This window comes from Aythya fuligula, chromosome 6 (assembly GCF_009819795.1).
Source record: "Aythya fuligula isolate bAytFul2 chromosome 6, bAytFul2.pri, whole genome shotgun sequence".
Taxonomy (NCBI): Eukaryota; Metazoa; Chordata; class Aves; order Anseriformes; family Anatidae; genus Aythya; species Aythya fuligula.
The window spans coordinates 11,459,266-11,472,171 of record NC_045564.1 but is presented as its reverse complement, the minus strand read 5'-3'; the positions used below and the strand labels follow the sequence as shown (position 1 = coordinate 11,472,171).

At 52.1% G+C, this 12,906-nt stretch overlaps 1 protein-coding gene across 1 annotated transcript; it reads right to left on the bottom strand.

The window, feature by feature from the left end:
- Window positions 1–1,291: 1,291 nt before the first annotated feature.
- ITGB2 (integrin subunit beta 2) lies at window positions 1,292–8,330 on the bottom strand. Its single transcript, XM_032190299.1, has 15 exons — window positions 8,267–8,330; window positions 7,828–7,916; window positions 7,388–7,571; window positions 6,802–6,972; window positions 6,303–6,544; window positions 5,756–5,911; window positions 5,060–5,155; window positions 4,849–4,938; window positions 4,387–4,527; window positions 3,934–4,118; window positions 2,870–3,114; window positions 2,314–2,533; window positions 2,027–2,232; window positions 1,780–1,946; window positions 1,292–1,515 (listed from the first exon to the last, which is right to left on the bottom strand). The coding sequence occupies exons 1-15, from the start codon at window positions 8,328–8,330 to the stop codon at window positions 1,450–1,452; spliced, it is 2,322 nt and encodes a 773-aa protein (XP_032046190.1). The 3' UTR covers window positions 1,292–1,449.
- Window positions 8,331–12,906: the final 4,576 nt, after the last annotated feature.

The following is a 12,906-nucleotide window of genomic DNA, read 5'->3' as shown; positions in this document are numbered from 1 at the left end:
TAATTCTCTTAGAAAAGGTCTGAATCTCTGTGCTTGCATTCCCCATTGATTTTCTCTAACTGTTCTGCTAAACTTGTTCATATTTGTGCGTGTACTGCACAGCCTACACCAGCAGTGAGACCCACAGCTACTGATAAGGGAGATTCTCTCTTTGTGTTTGAGTAATAAAAACGTCTGTCTGGGTACTTGGCAATGGGCATAGCGTCACAGACCTGGAGCCCTAGGGTGGTGCCTCTGGAGTCTTCACACAGCCAGGTGTGGGGTGAAGACTTGGCTGAAGTTTTTTTGATATGTGCTTCAGCTGCTGCCCTAGTACCTGATTCTTAGTAGGACGTATGCAGATGTATTTATATATTAATTTTTATTAACTTTAAACATATTCATAGGGCAAACAGTGATTTGACATAATATAGCTATATGCAAATTATTCCCAAACTTGAAGCAAATACAGAACTGTACACATTTCAAAATAATGATGATGGCATAAGAGGACCTAGCTGCTGTGCAGAATTTGAAAAAGCACTGAACTGGAGATGCTCTGTGTAATGCCAAGTCTTTTGCATTCCTGGTCCTGAGCATGTCTGATGTAGATCTAGACCTGGAAGATGGTAGAAGAAGCTATTGCTGAGGTCTGAGCTGTAGGCAATGTTTCACTCGTTCATTACCTCTGGTGCTGATGTTCTATGGTTCAGATTGCTGCTGCTTTGCTTCCTTGTCATGCAACAGTCTCAAGGCCTGCTGGAGGTAAGCCAAGATTGCAGGAGCCCAGGTAGAAATGTGGAGGAGCCCATCATAGCTCTGAGAAGGGATCAACACTGAGGAGCAGCTGATGACTTAGAAAAATAAATCAGTGCATGTTTCCTTGCTGCCCATCACCTCCAGGTACAGCAACATCCAGAGCAGACCCCCCAGCCTGGGGGCCCTCCACATCCTCCTCAGAAGTGAGTGCTTCAGAAATGAGCTGCAAATGCAACAGTGGAGAGCAGTGAAGCAGGGGAAGGCTGGGCATGGAGGAGCCTCTGAGCGGAGCCTGCTGGAGCAGAAAGGTAATAGCAGTTTTGAAATCACAGCCGGAAGCACTATGTGCACTACGCTGTTTTTGGAACTTGATCTCCGAAGGTCATGACACAAGGCAAAGTTAGCTGAGACAGACAGTAACTGCTATGGGAGCTATGGTACTTCCCTGCTGGTGAGACCTACTCTGCAGCTCTGTCCATGGCAAAGCTGCTGCTCTTCTCTCCTCCCAAAACACAACCAGCGAGCACCATGCGGAGAGTCAGGTGCCGTGCAGGCCCTCAGTCAGCACATGATGTGCTGGTGGACTTTTAGAAGAAGGGAACAAACCAGCAGAATAAAGAAGAAGAGGTAGGAGCCTTAGTTTGAGATTTCCTTAGCTTGGCATTTCCTTATTTAATGGTGAGGCCCAGTGCTGACAAGTGTTGCTCCACTTCATTGCCCATCGAATCTGGGGTTCACGACGGTTGTGGTGGCACTCTTGAATAGGGGATTATCAGCCTGGAGGGATAAGGGTGAAAGTCCCTCAGTGTTGCACAGTGTTGGATTTTCAGCAGTGTGTTACTCACCCCACCCTGACTATGAATGATGCAGACAGCACTGGCAGCCCCAAGGTCAAGCAGTGGGAAGATCCAGGTCTGCAACACTCCGGGCACTGCCAGCTGTGGCTGCCTCTGCAAGTGATGTCCCCTCCATGCCCATCTTCCCTGCATGCAGGTGTCCCAAGGCCCGGTGTGCCCCACTGCTGCAGACAATTTTTCTTACCTCATTCCACTTGGCCTTGGACTTCTCCTTCTCGAACCTGCGGTACTCCCGGCGGTCAAACAGCTCTGTCAGGAGCCGCCAGATCAGCAGGAGCACCAGGCCGATGAGAGCCACACCGGCGATGGTCCCACCTACAATCAGCCCGATGTTGGGAGGCTCCGGGCACTCTGTAGAGCAAACATAGACAATTCATCTGCTGCCCCCGGGAGAGCTGGTAGGGCTGGGGCACAAGGAGTGGGGCGGGTACCTTTCTTAGGGTCAACAGTGACAGTGTACATCTCCTCTCCGTCATCCTGGGACATGCGGAAGGAGATCCAACAGTTCTTGGAGTCCTTCTCCTTGCACTGCCGGCTCCGTGCCTGTGGCTCTTCAACATATCGGATGTTCTTGCAGGCCTCCGAGCAGTTCTTCTCCAGTGGCCCACTCTGGAAGGCCTTGCACTCCACACAGGAGCTGCAACACAGGTGGATGTGACTTACCTCCACAGCGGTGGCTGTCCCCACCCCTGCCCCACCACTAAGCCCCATCACTCACACGTATTTGCTGCAGGGCGAGGGGCAGCCGGGGCACTCCTCACAGAACGGGGGCTGATAGCCCCCCCGGCACTGGCAGCGGTTGCAGTGGCAGGAGCCGCGGAGGCTGCACTCGTTCCCCCGGCTGTTCAAACAGCCTTCCGTCGACTTCTTGCACTGGCAGGCGCTGCCCTGGTACTCAGACGTGCACCTGCACTTGCCACAGTCGCACTGCCCTCGCTCTGTGGGGGGAAACCGCTCTGTTCATGGTCCTGAAAGGCTCAGGGCTGCCTGCAGAGGAGGGGGCTGCAGGGAGCTGCCCTGACAATGCAACTTATCTACTCTACCCACGTGTTATCCAGAGGTATCTTCCCTGGTACACAGAGGATGGGGATGGGAGAAGAGTGAAAAGGGGGAACTGGTCACTTTCTGCCAGCTCTGGCCACATCCTTGCTCGGAAGAAGCCACTGTGCTGGGACTAAGGCTGCCTTTCCGGGAGGGGTTTTGTGAGGGCAGCATGAAAATATGCTCGTGCAGCTCAGGCAGCAAGACAACCCTCCCTCTGCCCAGCTGCTCACCGGTGCCGCCACACAGGGAGCCGTTGTGGAACTCGCAGTTCATGTTGTCGCACTCGCAGAAGGTGCCGTAGATCTGCTTGTTGGGCACGTCGCTGGTATGGCAGATGCACTGCCCACACACGCAGTCCCCTAGTCCTGAGCAGATGACTGAGCTGTTGTCCTTCCGGCAGCTGCCTTCCAGCTCTTTGCTGGTCTTGCCCTTGGTTTCACACTCGCAGTTCTTCCCCGTGTAGCCTGAATTGCAGCTGCCGTGAGAGGAGAGGAGCAAGTCTGGGTCATCAGCTGCCAGAAATGCTGCAGAGCATGTGCGGGGCTGGGCTCAGACCTCAGCCAAAGTGGAGCAAATCTGGGACAGCCTCACCGGAAACAAACATGTCACCAGGCGTCTGCACCACCACATGTTGGTGCTAATTCTGGGCAGCACGTCAGTGGGAGACCTCAGAAATGCTGCTCTCTGTGCTGGTTATATTTACAACACCAAACGGTTGCCCGGAAATCATTATTATATTTATAATTTCCAAAGCCTTGCAAGGAGATCTGAGTGTTTCCTGAGGAAACCCAGTCTTTTCCTCTCCCACACTGAAGGGCCATAAAGCAACACTTATGCTTAAAGACGTACATGAACTGAAGTGGGATTTTAAAGAGATTTCTACAGAAAGTTGCATCTGCTTGACAGATGGGCTGGTAGATGGGTGGATGGGTGGATAGTTGGATAGATAGGGTGGGTGGATGGATGGTTGGGCAGATGCATGGATGCCCTTTGGAAAGCATCAGAGACTCCACAAACAGAAGAGACCTCACTGTGTCCCTTGTCACCGCAAGCTTTAACTCCCTCTCCAAATAAGAAAATTGGTTCAAAGCTTCAGGGCAAGCCCATGACTGACTGCTCAGTGTAAATCTCTCTGCTGAGCCCTCACCAGGCCCCACATCCTGCAGGCACAAAGTTGCTGTGAGGAACCAAGCACAGCACACAGCTGCGCTCGGCTTGGCCTAACAGCCCTCTCCTAGCAGCTCCCCAGTTCTGGCCGCATTTGAAATAATATTTGGGGGGAAACAGCACTCACCTGCAGATCCCACAGACGATGTTGCCTTTTCCATTGCAGGCTGTTTGGTCAGGCTGCTCTTCGCAGTTGCAGTCACAGTTGCTGTCTAGGTGGACGGTGAGCGTGTCTGTGAAGCCCAGCGGCCGGATAGTGAAGGACTGGCTTTGGATACACTCCTTTGCTGTGACCTTCACTCTGAAGGTCACCTAGAAGGTGCAGAGTGAGAAAGGGAAGGGAAGGGCTGGAGACCATCAGATAGCTTCCGTAATAAGAGGGTTGTATCAGCCCTAGGCTGAGCACACACATCCAGCACAATGGAGGACCCACCCCTCTCCCACTGTGCTTCGGACACTTTGGACCTTAAATTCATGAGAACAAATACTCTGGAACAACAGTCTGTGTTCTTGCAGTTAGACAGAAAAGGCAGCAGGAACATTGCAAGCTGCATGGCATTCCTAATACAGGAGAACATACCTCGTCATTGATCTTTACGTTGTCACACTGCCCTCTTGCTTCATCTGAGACTACCTTCTTTGCATTGCAAATGGAGTCATATTTGACATCCAGGACATCTGGCAGGGTGGAGTGGTCCAGGATGATCCGTGAGGAGAGGTTCTGTGCGGAAATGGTGGAGAGAGTGCAGTCAGCCCAAGAAGAGACAGAAGCAAGAGGATGGGGCTTGCTTCCCCCAGCCCAGTGTACAAGGGCAGGGAGCACTCCAGGCCAGAGTCTCAGCTCCTGCAGTGGGGTGGGAATGGCAGGCAATGGCATCAGAGAGGTGAAAACTTCTTTTTTGCCGTGGGCAGAGTGGCTCAGTGTGTCCCATCCCCTAAACCCCAGTTCCACCAGCTCTCTGACGATGAGGATATACAATGGGAACTTTTCCTTGCTTAACTCCTGCCAGATAGGTAAAATACATCCTTATCCATCACTTACATTGTAGGCCACCTGAATTAGTTCAATTATGTTGCTGGAGTCCTCATTCAGCTCCCCCACTGCTGACTTTGGGATCATTTCACTGAGTTTCTGCCAATGGAGAGCAAAGGAGTGAGCCCCCACATGACAGCAATAGCAGCAGGAGGACAGATGCACATCTGTCCTCACAGGGAAGGACAGGAAGCACCTGAACCCACTGAAGTCTACTTACTTTGTAAACGTCTACCATCTTACTGGTGACAGCAAAAATGGGCTGGATGTTGTTCTCGGCAAGTTTCTGGACCAGCTGGCCAACAGAGGGGTAGTCCTGTGTGAGGAGAGGGGGCTGCACTGAGCGTGACCTCCCCCACCAGCAGGCAGGTGGGCCGCCAGGGTTGTGCAGCCGCCATCCGGTCCCGGCATAACCAGCAGCTTGTGGCAGCATGGCCACAAGGAAGCCTAGGCTCAGGTGCAGCTCTCTTCAGTTTTGAGATTATGACGATCTTGTGGTCTCAGCGATATGCTTTTAAGTGACATTTTTTTCTGCTTGTGGGAACGGAGTCGGGGTAAAACACAGGGAGACTGCCACCTGAATGGCGATGTCTCAGGTTACCTCCATGCTACCTCTGAGGTCAGTGCCTGGCTTTTGCTGGTAGAGGTGCTGTGAGGAAGGTCACACAGAGCACCCCAAACAGCAATTCATTGCCTGATGCCGAGTGCTGAAACAGAAGCGTGAGGTGGGGCACCCAAGGCAGCATTGCCTCTGCTCCCAGGGTGCACTGTATCCATCACCCTGCCACACTGGGCCAGGTTCCTGGGGCCCTGCAGGGGCTACCTGCTTCCACTGCAGAGGTAACAGGAGCTGCCCCCAAGGGGTGAGGGTGTGGAGCCACTGAGCAAACCCGGGAACACAGCCTGGAGTACTTACAAACTCATTGCTCTTTTTATACATGTTGTCCTCCAAGTGGCACTGGCCGTCATTGGGGGTCAGAATGGCCCCGAGCTTGCCATCACCAGCGAAGTGGAAGCCGTCGTCGGTAGCATACACCAGCAAGCGGGTCACATTGCGCCAGCCAATCAAGTCCTGCAAGTGGCACGGGCAGCACTGAGACCTGTCCCTGAGCAGGGCTGGGGCCAGGGTGCCTGGGCATGGCACTGCCGTTACAAAAGCATGGGAAACAACAGCCATGGGAAGGGGTTGGGGGTATGGAGGAGGATCACGGGGATCAGATTCAGGAGGCTCTGCACTGAAATGCTCTCTTGTACCCAGCCTGGGCATAACCTGCCCGGCCGCCAAATTAGTACTTTTGCATGGACTGCAGGCCTGAAATTACACAATGTGTACCTGCAGCCTGCCTGGAGAGGGACAGAGCCAGCTCTTGATGAAGGAGCTGTAAGCAGAGGCAGCAGACCTCACACCTGCCCACAGCTGCAGCGAACGGGGAAGACATGGGGCTAGCTCATTAGGGACTCACCCCACACACTGCTGCCTGCATCATGGCATCCAGCCCCCCTTCTGGGGCATCCAGGTTCCCCGAGATGAACTGCTTCCCCACTTCGCTCTCAAACTTCTTAGCATTGTCAGTCAGTGAGAGGATGTGCTTGAAGGCGAAGGGAGGCTGACACTGCTTGTCCTTGTTGGGGCAAGGGTTCTGCAGCTTCTCAGGGTGTGTGTTGACGAAGGGCAGAACTGTCTTGTCCACAAAGGAGCCAAAACCTAGGTGCCCAGGACCACAGTATTAGGGGCAAAAGCGGGTAGGGGCTAGTGGTTGTCCCCATGGCACTGGGCATGGACAACCTCCTGGCTCCCACATGGGGTGCCAAGTATGTGTACACATCCCTTGCCCTGGCATGCAGCTTGGCAGAGGATGGCTCATGCTTTCTGCACCCCACAGTCTGCTCTGCCCTCCAGCAGAGCACGGCTCTTCCCAGCTGCAAACAGCTGTGTGGGGGCCCTGTGCCGGACAGGCTCACCTATGCGTCGAGAGGGTGTGGTACTCTCCAGTGCTCTGAGTAGTTCCCCTCCCAGCTTCTTCACCTTCTCTAAATCATCCAGCATAGAGTAGGAGAGGTCCATGAGGTAGTAGAGATCAATGGGGTACCCCATGGCACGGCGAAACTTCACTTCAAATGTAGCGGGCTGCCCTGTGGGATGGGGACAGCAGGATCAGCAGCTGTGCTGTGCAGGGTCATATCTTGTGTCACCACCCACCCCGTGCTGGGATCCTTCTCTCTTTGGGAGGAAACGTGGAGGAAATGTGACCTACAACATGCCTCAGCATAGCTACATGCTCCATCCTTGCCCTCTCTGAGCTGTCACCTGTCCTCACATCTCCACTGGGGCTTTTCCTCTGGGACTCCTCAGCTTCTGTAATTCCCTTCTCTCCAGGAGATCCCTCAGTTCCCCTTCAGGAGTGATCTCTTGCCAACAGCCCATTCAGTTTTGAAGCGGGGTGGGTGGGCAAAAAGCGTGTGTAACAAATGCTGGCCAGCTCTAGTTGCTACCCAGCTGAGCCTGGAGGTGAGCAGAAGATTATTACCAACACCGCAGAAACCGTACCTATCCTCAGCTTCAGGTGCACCTCCTGGGGAGTCAGCTGTATATCATTGCTCAGTGCACTGTCCTGTGTCCTTCTAACTTCACTGCCTGGAAACTCAATCTCGCTCTGTGGGCATCCCTTCTGCTGCAGTTGCTCTTTGGTGTCGCAGCGGATGGAGTCCGGCTCACCAGCTTTGGTGAAATTCTGTGTTGCAACATCAACAGGAAAAATCAGAGGAGTGGGAGATAAGTAGGCACCCTACCACACTACCCAGCTCCCGAACCATGTCTGCTGGGTCTCTGGGATATGGGTAGAGAAAGGAAGGCCTCATTGAGCAGGGAGGGCATGAAACTCTCCCAGGATGCTGTCCACCTGCTCCGCCACAGAGTAGGCCTGCACTAGTGCAGCATGCAGGGTGCCTCTCCATTCACTGACGGTATGGGGGGCTACATGGACCTACCTGCTTCTTGCACCAGGCACAGCCAGGGCCAGACTGGATGCAGTCCTTGCACGTCCCCACCTTGATCTTGGGGCACTCCATGGTGAAGGCTGAAACAGGAGGAGATGAGTTTGATATGGTGGGACACCCAGGAGAAGCCAGCCCACCCCAGCAGCAGCTGTGGGGTGCTCAGACTCCAGCAGTGGGCACCCACACTGTACAACCACTTTGAGCCCACTTAGCCTAGAAGACCTCTGCTGGAGGCCCTGCCTTGCTGCCCCTTGGCCAGGCGGGCTTGAGTTAACACCAGATCCTGGGAAATGCAGGGCTGACCCTTGCATTGCTGTCAGTGCCATGTTTAGTGCTATGTTGGTGCCTGCCTCCAGTTGCCTCCAGCGCTGTCTCATTGCCCACGTGAGGTACCAGGATAAGGCAGGGAGGAAGGACAGGTGGGACTCACCCATTGTCACCAGCAGCAGCACCCAGGTCACTGCTGGAAGCCAGAAGCAGCAGTCACGTGTCATTTTCTGCAAGACAAAAGGCACCCCTGTGACAACCTGGCATACAGCAGCCACAGGGAAGGGAGACATCAAACCCAACAGAGAGTGGTTGCAAAGGGTGGTGGCACCAGGTGGATGTCTCTTTCCCACTGCAGAGTACATCCTGAGAGAGTGCCCTCTGTGAGAGCTCACACACTCTTAGAAAAATAAGTCGGTCAGCAATGAAATGCATCTTTTTGGCGAAATGCAAAAGTCAGCAGGGCGGGAACTTGCACTGTGTCAGTACGCATCCAGCTAAACTGCTACATAGATTGAAGTGGTATTTATCCAGACTCTTTTACATCTGTGTTTACATATATACATGTATGTAATACTGGAAAATCTCGAGCGCCACATTTAGTTTTTACTAGATGTGAAGTTTTTCAGCTTCTGTGTTAAGCTCCATTTGGATGGACATGGGAGAAAAAATAAACAAAAGAAGCCTTTTGATTAATTAACTAACAGAAAAGAAGTCTGTTGGTACTTTCTATACATTTAACTAATACATCAAGGAAATTAAATATTTCATGTAGTGAATTAATATAAGTTTTTCTGATGAGGGTTTCCAACAAGCAGTACAAATCTTAAATACAATTTTGGGATAAGTGCTGGAAAAGAAAACTTCTAACTCCCTTTCTCATTACTGCCGGCTTTAACTTTAACTTTTTTTTATGAGCTGAACTAGTCCAACTGGCCAAAATATCAGAAAAATGCTCCCTTACGCCACAGAAAGGCTCCCACAGCAGGCAGCACCCTGCTAGGACTAGGGACCAGGCAGCTCTGATGAGGGGAGAGCAGAAGGGAAAGAGCAAATGTTTCTCCTTCTCCACAGGGAGAAACTGATGCTATTTCAAAGAGAGACTTAGAAACTTTACATGGTGTTTCCTTCCCTGGCTCACGTTTTTCATCCATGCTGGATGAGAGAGGCTGGTGGCACCTTCCCACCCACACGTATAGGATGTACACACACCCATGGGGGCCATGTCCCATCTCCTGGGCGAGGCCACTGAAGGGAAGTGGAGAAACTCACTCCAGCTGCCTGGTGGGGTCCAGTGTGGCAACCACTGGACTGGCTCTTGTGCAAGTATGCAGGATGAAGAGGAAGGGCAGGATGCTGGCATCAGATCCACACTGCTCTAGAGCAGCAGGGAGGGGGCTGGAGGGTGGCACCATGGGTGGAAGTTTTGCACATCTCAGTGCACAGAGATTGCATATCTCTGATCAGCGTGCAGGGAGGGACACCCAGCACATAGCCCAGGGCTCCTGTAAGCCCCTGGGTGCTTGCTGTCCTCAAGGCACAACTTGTGCTGTAACACCAGCAGTTCCCAGCATGACTGAAATCCTGTTTTCAAACTTGTTTCCCAGGTGCAAATTATTCTGGCTGCTCACACCACTTGCTTCTTGTTCCAAAGTACATTTCCTGAGTCCAGAAACTAATGCTAGCCACCCAGTGGCTAAATTGTTCTCAGGGATCAGCAGAAATGCGAACTGGTAAGCAACAAGCATGCAGCACCCTGGGCTGCTGTGGTGGAGACAGTGGAGGTGTGTTGCCACCACCCACTTGCAGTGTGCTGAAGCTGGGTGGGAATAAGTTGACGTGAGCCTGCATGGTTCTTTGTGTGGCCACTCCAGACTGCACCACAAGCAGTGGTTTTACTACGCTGTTGATAAAATTATGTTCATTATCACCACTGTTTCTCATAGCACCTTTCCCCCAGCACAGTCCTGGAGCAAAACCCGACAGAGTTGTGGCCTTACAAAACAGACATGTTCGGGTGAATGAGAAAAGAGGAATTTGCTAAAAAAGGAAAAGGACAAAAAAAAGGCACGGAGAAACAATAAACATTTCCCTTTTTTACAGTATTAGACACAACATCAGGAAGACAGTTCATTGGTTTTGTAATAGCTCTTACACTGCTCTCAGCAACCAACCAGCCCCTCCCTGGTTCCTGCAAGTGCTGTGAAGTGCGATCAGCTTCTCCTGCGAACCTGCCAAACTGAGCAGCTCTGAGTGAAAAGGAAACGAGAGGCGAGATAAACTTTCAAAAGGTGCTGAGGCCAGACGGGTAAATACGGCTCCTCAGATCTGCTGCTGAAGCGTGAGAACGTCTCTCTTTTTAGCTCCTTGGGTGCTGTAGGGCACCAGAGAAGTCAAGGATGACACTGGTCAGCCTTGAATAAAGGTCTGGTCTTCTCCTGGGCAGCCTATTAGCTCTATTAGGCTGCTGAGGGAGATAGATGGATGTCATTCTGTGACAACTGCAGTGAGGCTTGGTGCCTAGCTGCCCTATGGACTCAGAGATGTGACTGGATCACAACGGCTGGCTGCCACCACGGCTTATAGTGGAAGTCATCTGGATGTGAAGATCTACAGCCTTGGGAGACCCATGTTGGAGCCAACCTCCCCAGCAGCACTCCAACAGCAGTGCCACCTCACATCTGCACATACCAGGTCAAACCCCTGTGGTGACACAGCACAGGACTCTGTTCTGCCATGCCATTTTGTCAAGCAAACATGCACATGGCAGCCCCATCCTTGCCTATGCCTGTGCTCCTTGTGTCCCTGTGGGCATTCCACAGGTGACAAGCCAGGGGTGTAGAGTGCCTGGGCCATGTAATCATTTCCCAAACAGTCCCACATCTATTATTTTTCTAGTTCCTAATGGATCAGCTAATTTTTAGCTGCTTTAAATGTCATGGTAAGGTATGAACTGAGCCCACGTGATGGCCTGGTCTCCACCAGACTACAGGCGTGAAACACACTTGCCACTTGCACATTGCTTAGCTGGCCAACAAACACATTTTGGTCACCTCCAAATTCTGTCAGCACTTCTTGGGCTTGCAGGTAACAGGTAAAAGTTGTTAAAGTCATTAAAGGTAAAGGGTCTTAGCAGTAAAAGCTTCTGGTAATGTGGGGCGAACTCCAGCTTTCTGCTGGTTCACATGCATAGTTTTGCTCCCAGTAAAAGACTTCCAGCCCTGCGGTAATCAACAGCTGCCTCTCTCCAGGTCTGTAAGAAAATATATTCATCTCCCTGCTCCTTCTTGCACTGCTAAAGGCAGATTTATCACTGGCAGAGATCCTCGTTCTGGTGGGAGCGCAATGAGGTAACCTGGGACAAGGTGTGCCCAATGCTCAGAAGGTGGCAGTGCACTCTGGTGGTGACCAGGGGTGAAGAAAATGCATGAGCTAGCATTGCTGCAAAGCCTTTGTTGCAAGAGGAGAAACTGGGGGATAGGTGCAGAAGGATAAACTCCTGATGTTCTCACAAGCTGGCTCCTGCTGGGTTTCACAGCTGGTGCACCTCTTGTCTGCCTCTTAGAATGACACCTAATGCCAGTTTTCTCCCTCTCGTGGAAGAAAAAGCCTTTGATTGTGTGTGACTTATTTAAGCCGGGGTGGGGGGAGCTTGTATAAGCCTCAGCTGTGGACTGAGGCTCTGTGAGCATCTTGTACTTGGCTTGCTGGAACTAGTAGGTTCATACTGACAGGTTCATCCCATAAAAGGGAGTGGGTCTCCAATTACAACGGGATTAAAAAAATCCTCCCAGTCTGCAGAAGTAGATTGGGAACCAAAATGTAAACCCAGCTCTGTTTGCTAATGAATTTTGTACTGTAGGGTTAATTTTCTGGACTGCATTTGGATGCCTTTGTAACGTTAACAGTTGTTTCTTTCCCCACAGCAGGAGTGTAAAGGGGAGAACAGCAGCAGAAAGTGTATTGCTTCCTTTTCTTCTGCTGTGGTGGGAAGTTATTCACTGCTATGTGGGTGGATGAGTGTGTATGTGACGTAGGGTGTCCTTCAAAGCGAACAAATGGGGCTTCTGCTTTTGTCTGCCTCTTCACAGCACTCAGAGAAGGGTTTCTGTCTGACTGTGTTAGGAGGCCGCAGGCAGAGGCCCCTGCAGCATGTTCTCCATCTGCGTTTGCCATCCGTGTGGCTCAGTCCCGGCCTTGCATCGCCATGGCTGGTCCCACCTGCATTGTTCCTGCCTGTCCTTTGCTGGGGACAGGTTTGTTTCTCCCCTTTCTTTCAAAAGTTACAGCAAGCAGAGGGATGCACACAGCTCATCCTTCTGCTTGGCAGGTTCTGTGAGACAGGCAGAGTGAAGGCAGCCCCAGGGGACATGTGCAAGGACAGCCCCAGGTGCTGTTATCCCACGTGCTGGCAGGAGCAAACCTGAGCAAGGCAGCCTCACGGGGCACCTGGCGGGTGCTGGGGTGCTGCTGGGATGGAGCAGACTGGAGAGCAGCACTGGGCAGCAAGCTGGGATTTATAAATAGGGCTGAAGGGGAAGTGTCAAAGCTAGCTGCAGTCTCATTGCTATAAATAAGAGGCGTTCAACAGCAGAGATGGGTGTTGCGGTCTTAAGGCTGTAAACCTCCTTCGCTGCTTTGCCAATTGTCTACGTTTTCTTGTGAAATAGGAGGATGGTCTCCCATGTGCAGCATCCTGGGAGGACTCTCAGAACATTTGCACCATCTGCCTGTGACAGTGAGGCTGCCATGCACGTGTGATGATGAGTGGTATAGGACGCAGCAAGGTGGGGAGGTAGATCT

Coding starts and splice junctions, on each gene's coding strand:
- ITGB2 (XM_032190299.1), bottom strand. CDS start 8,330: ATGACACGTGACTGCTGCTTCTGGCTTCCAGCAGTGACCTGGGTGCTG. Junction 4,119..4,386: donor ACGTAAAGATCAATGACGAG/GTATGTTCTCCT, acceptor TGCACCTTCTAG/GTGACCTTCAGAGTGAAGGT. Junction 2,233..2,313: donor TCGCCCTGCAGCAAATACGT/GTGAGTGATGGG, acceptor CCTGTGTTGCAG/CTCCTGTGTGGAGTGCAAGG.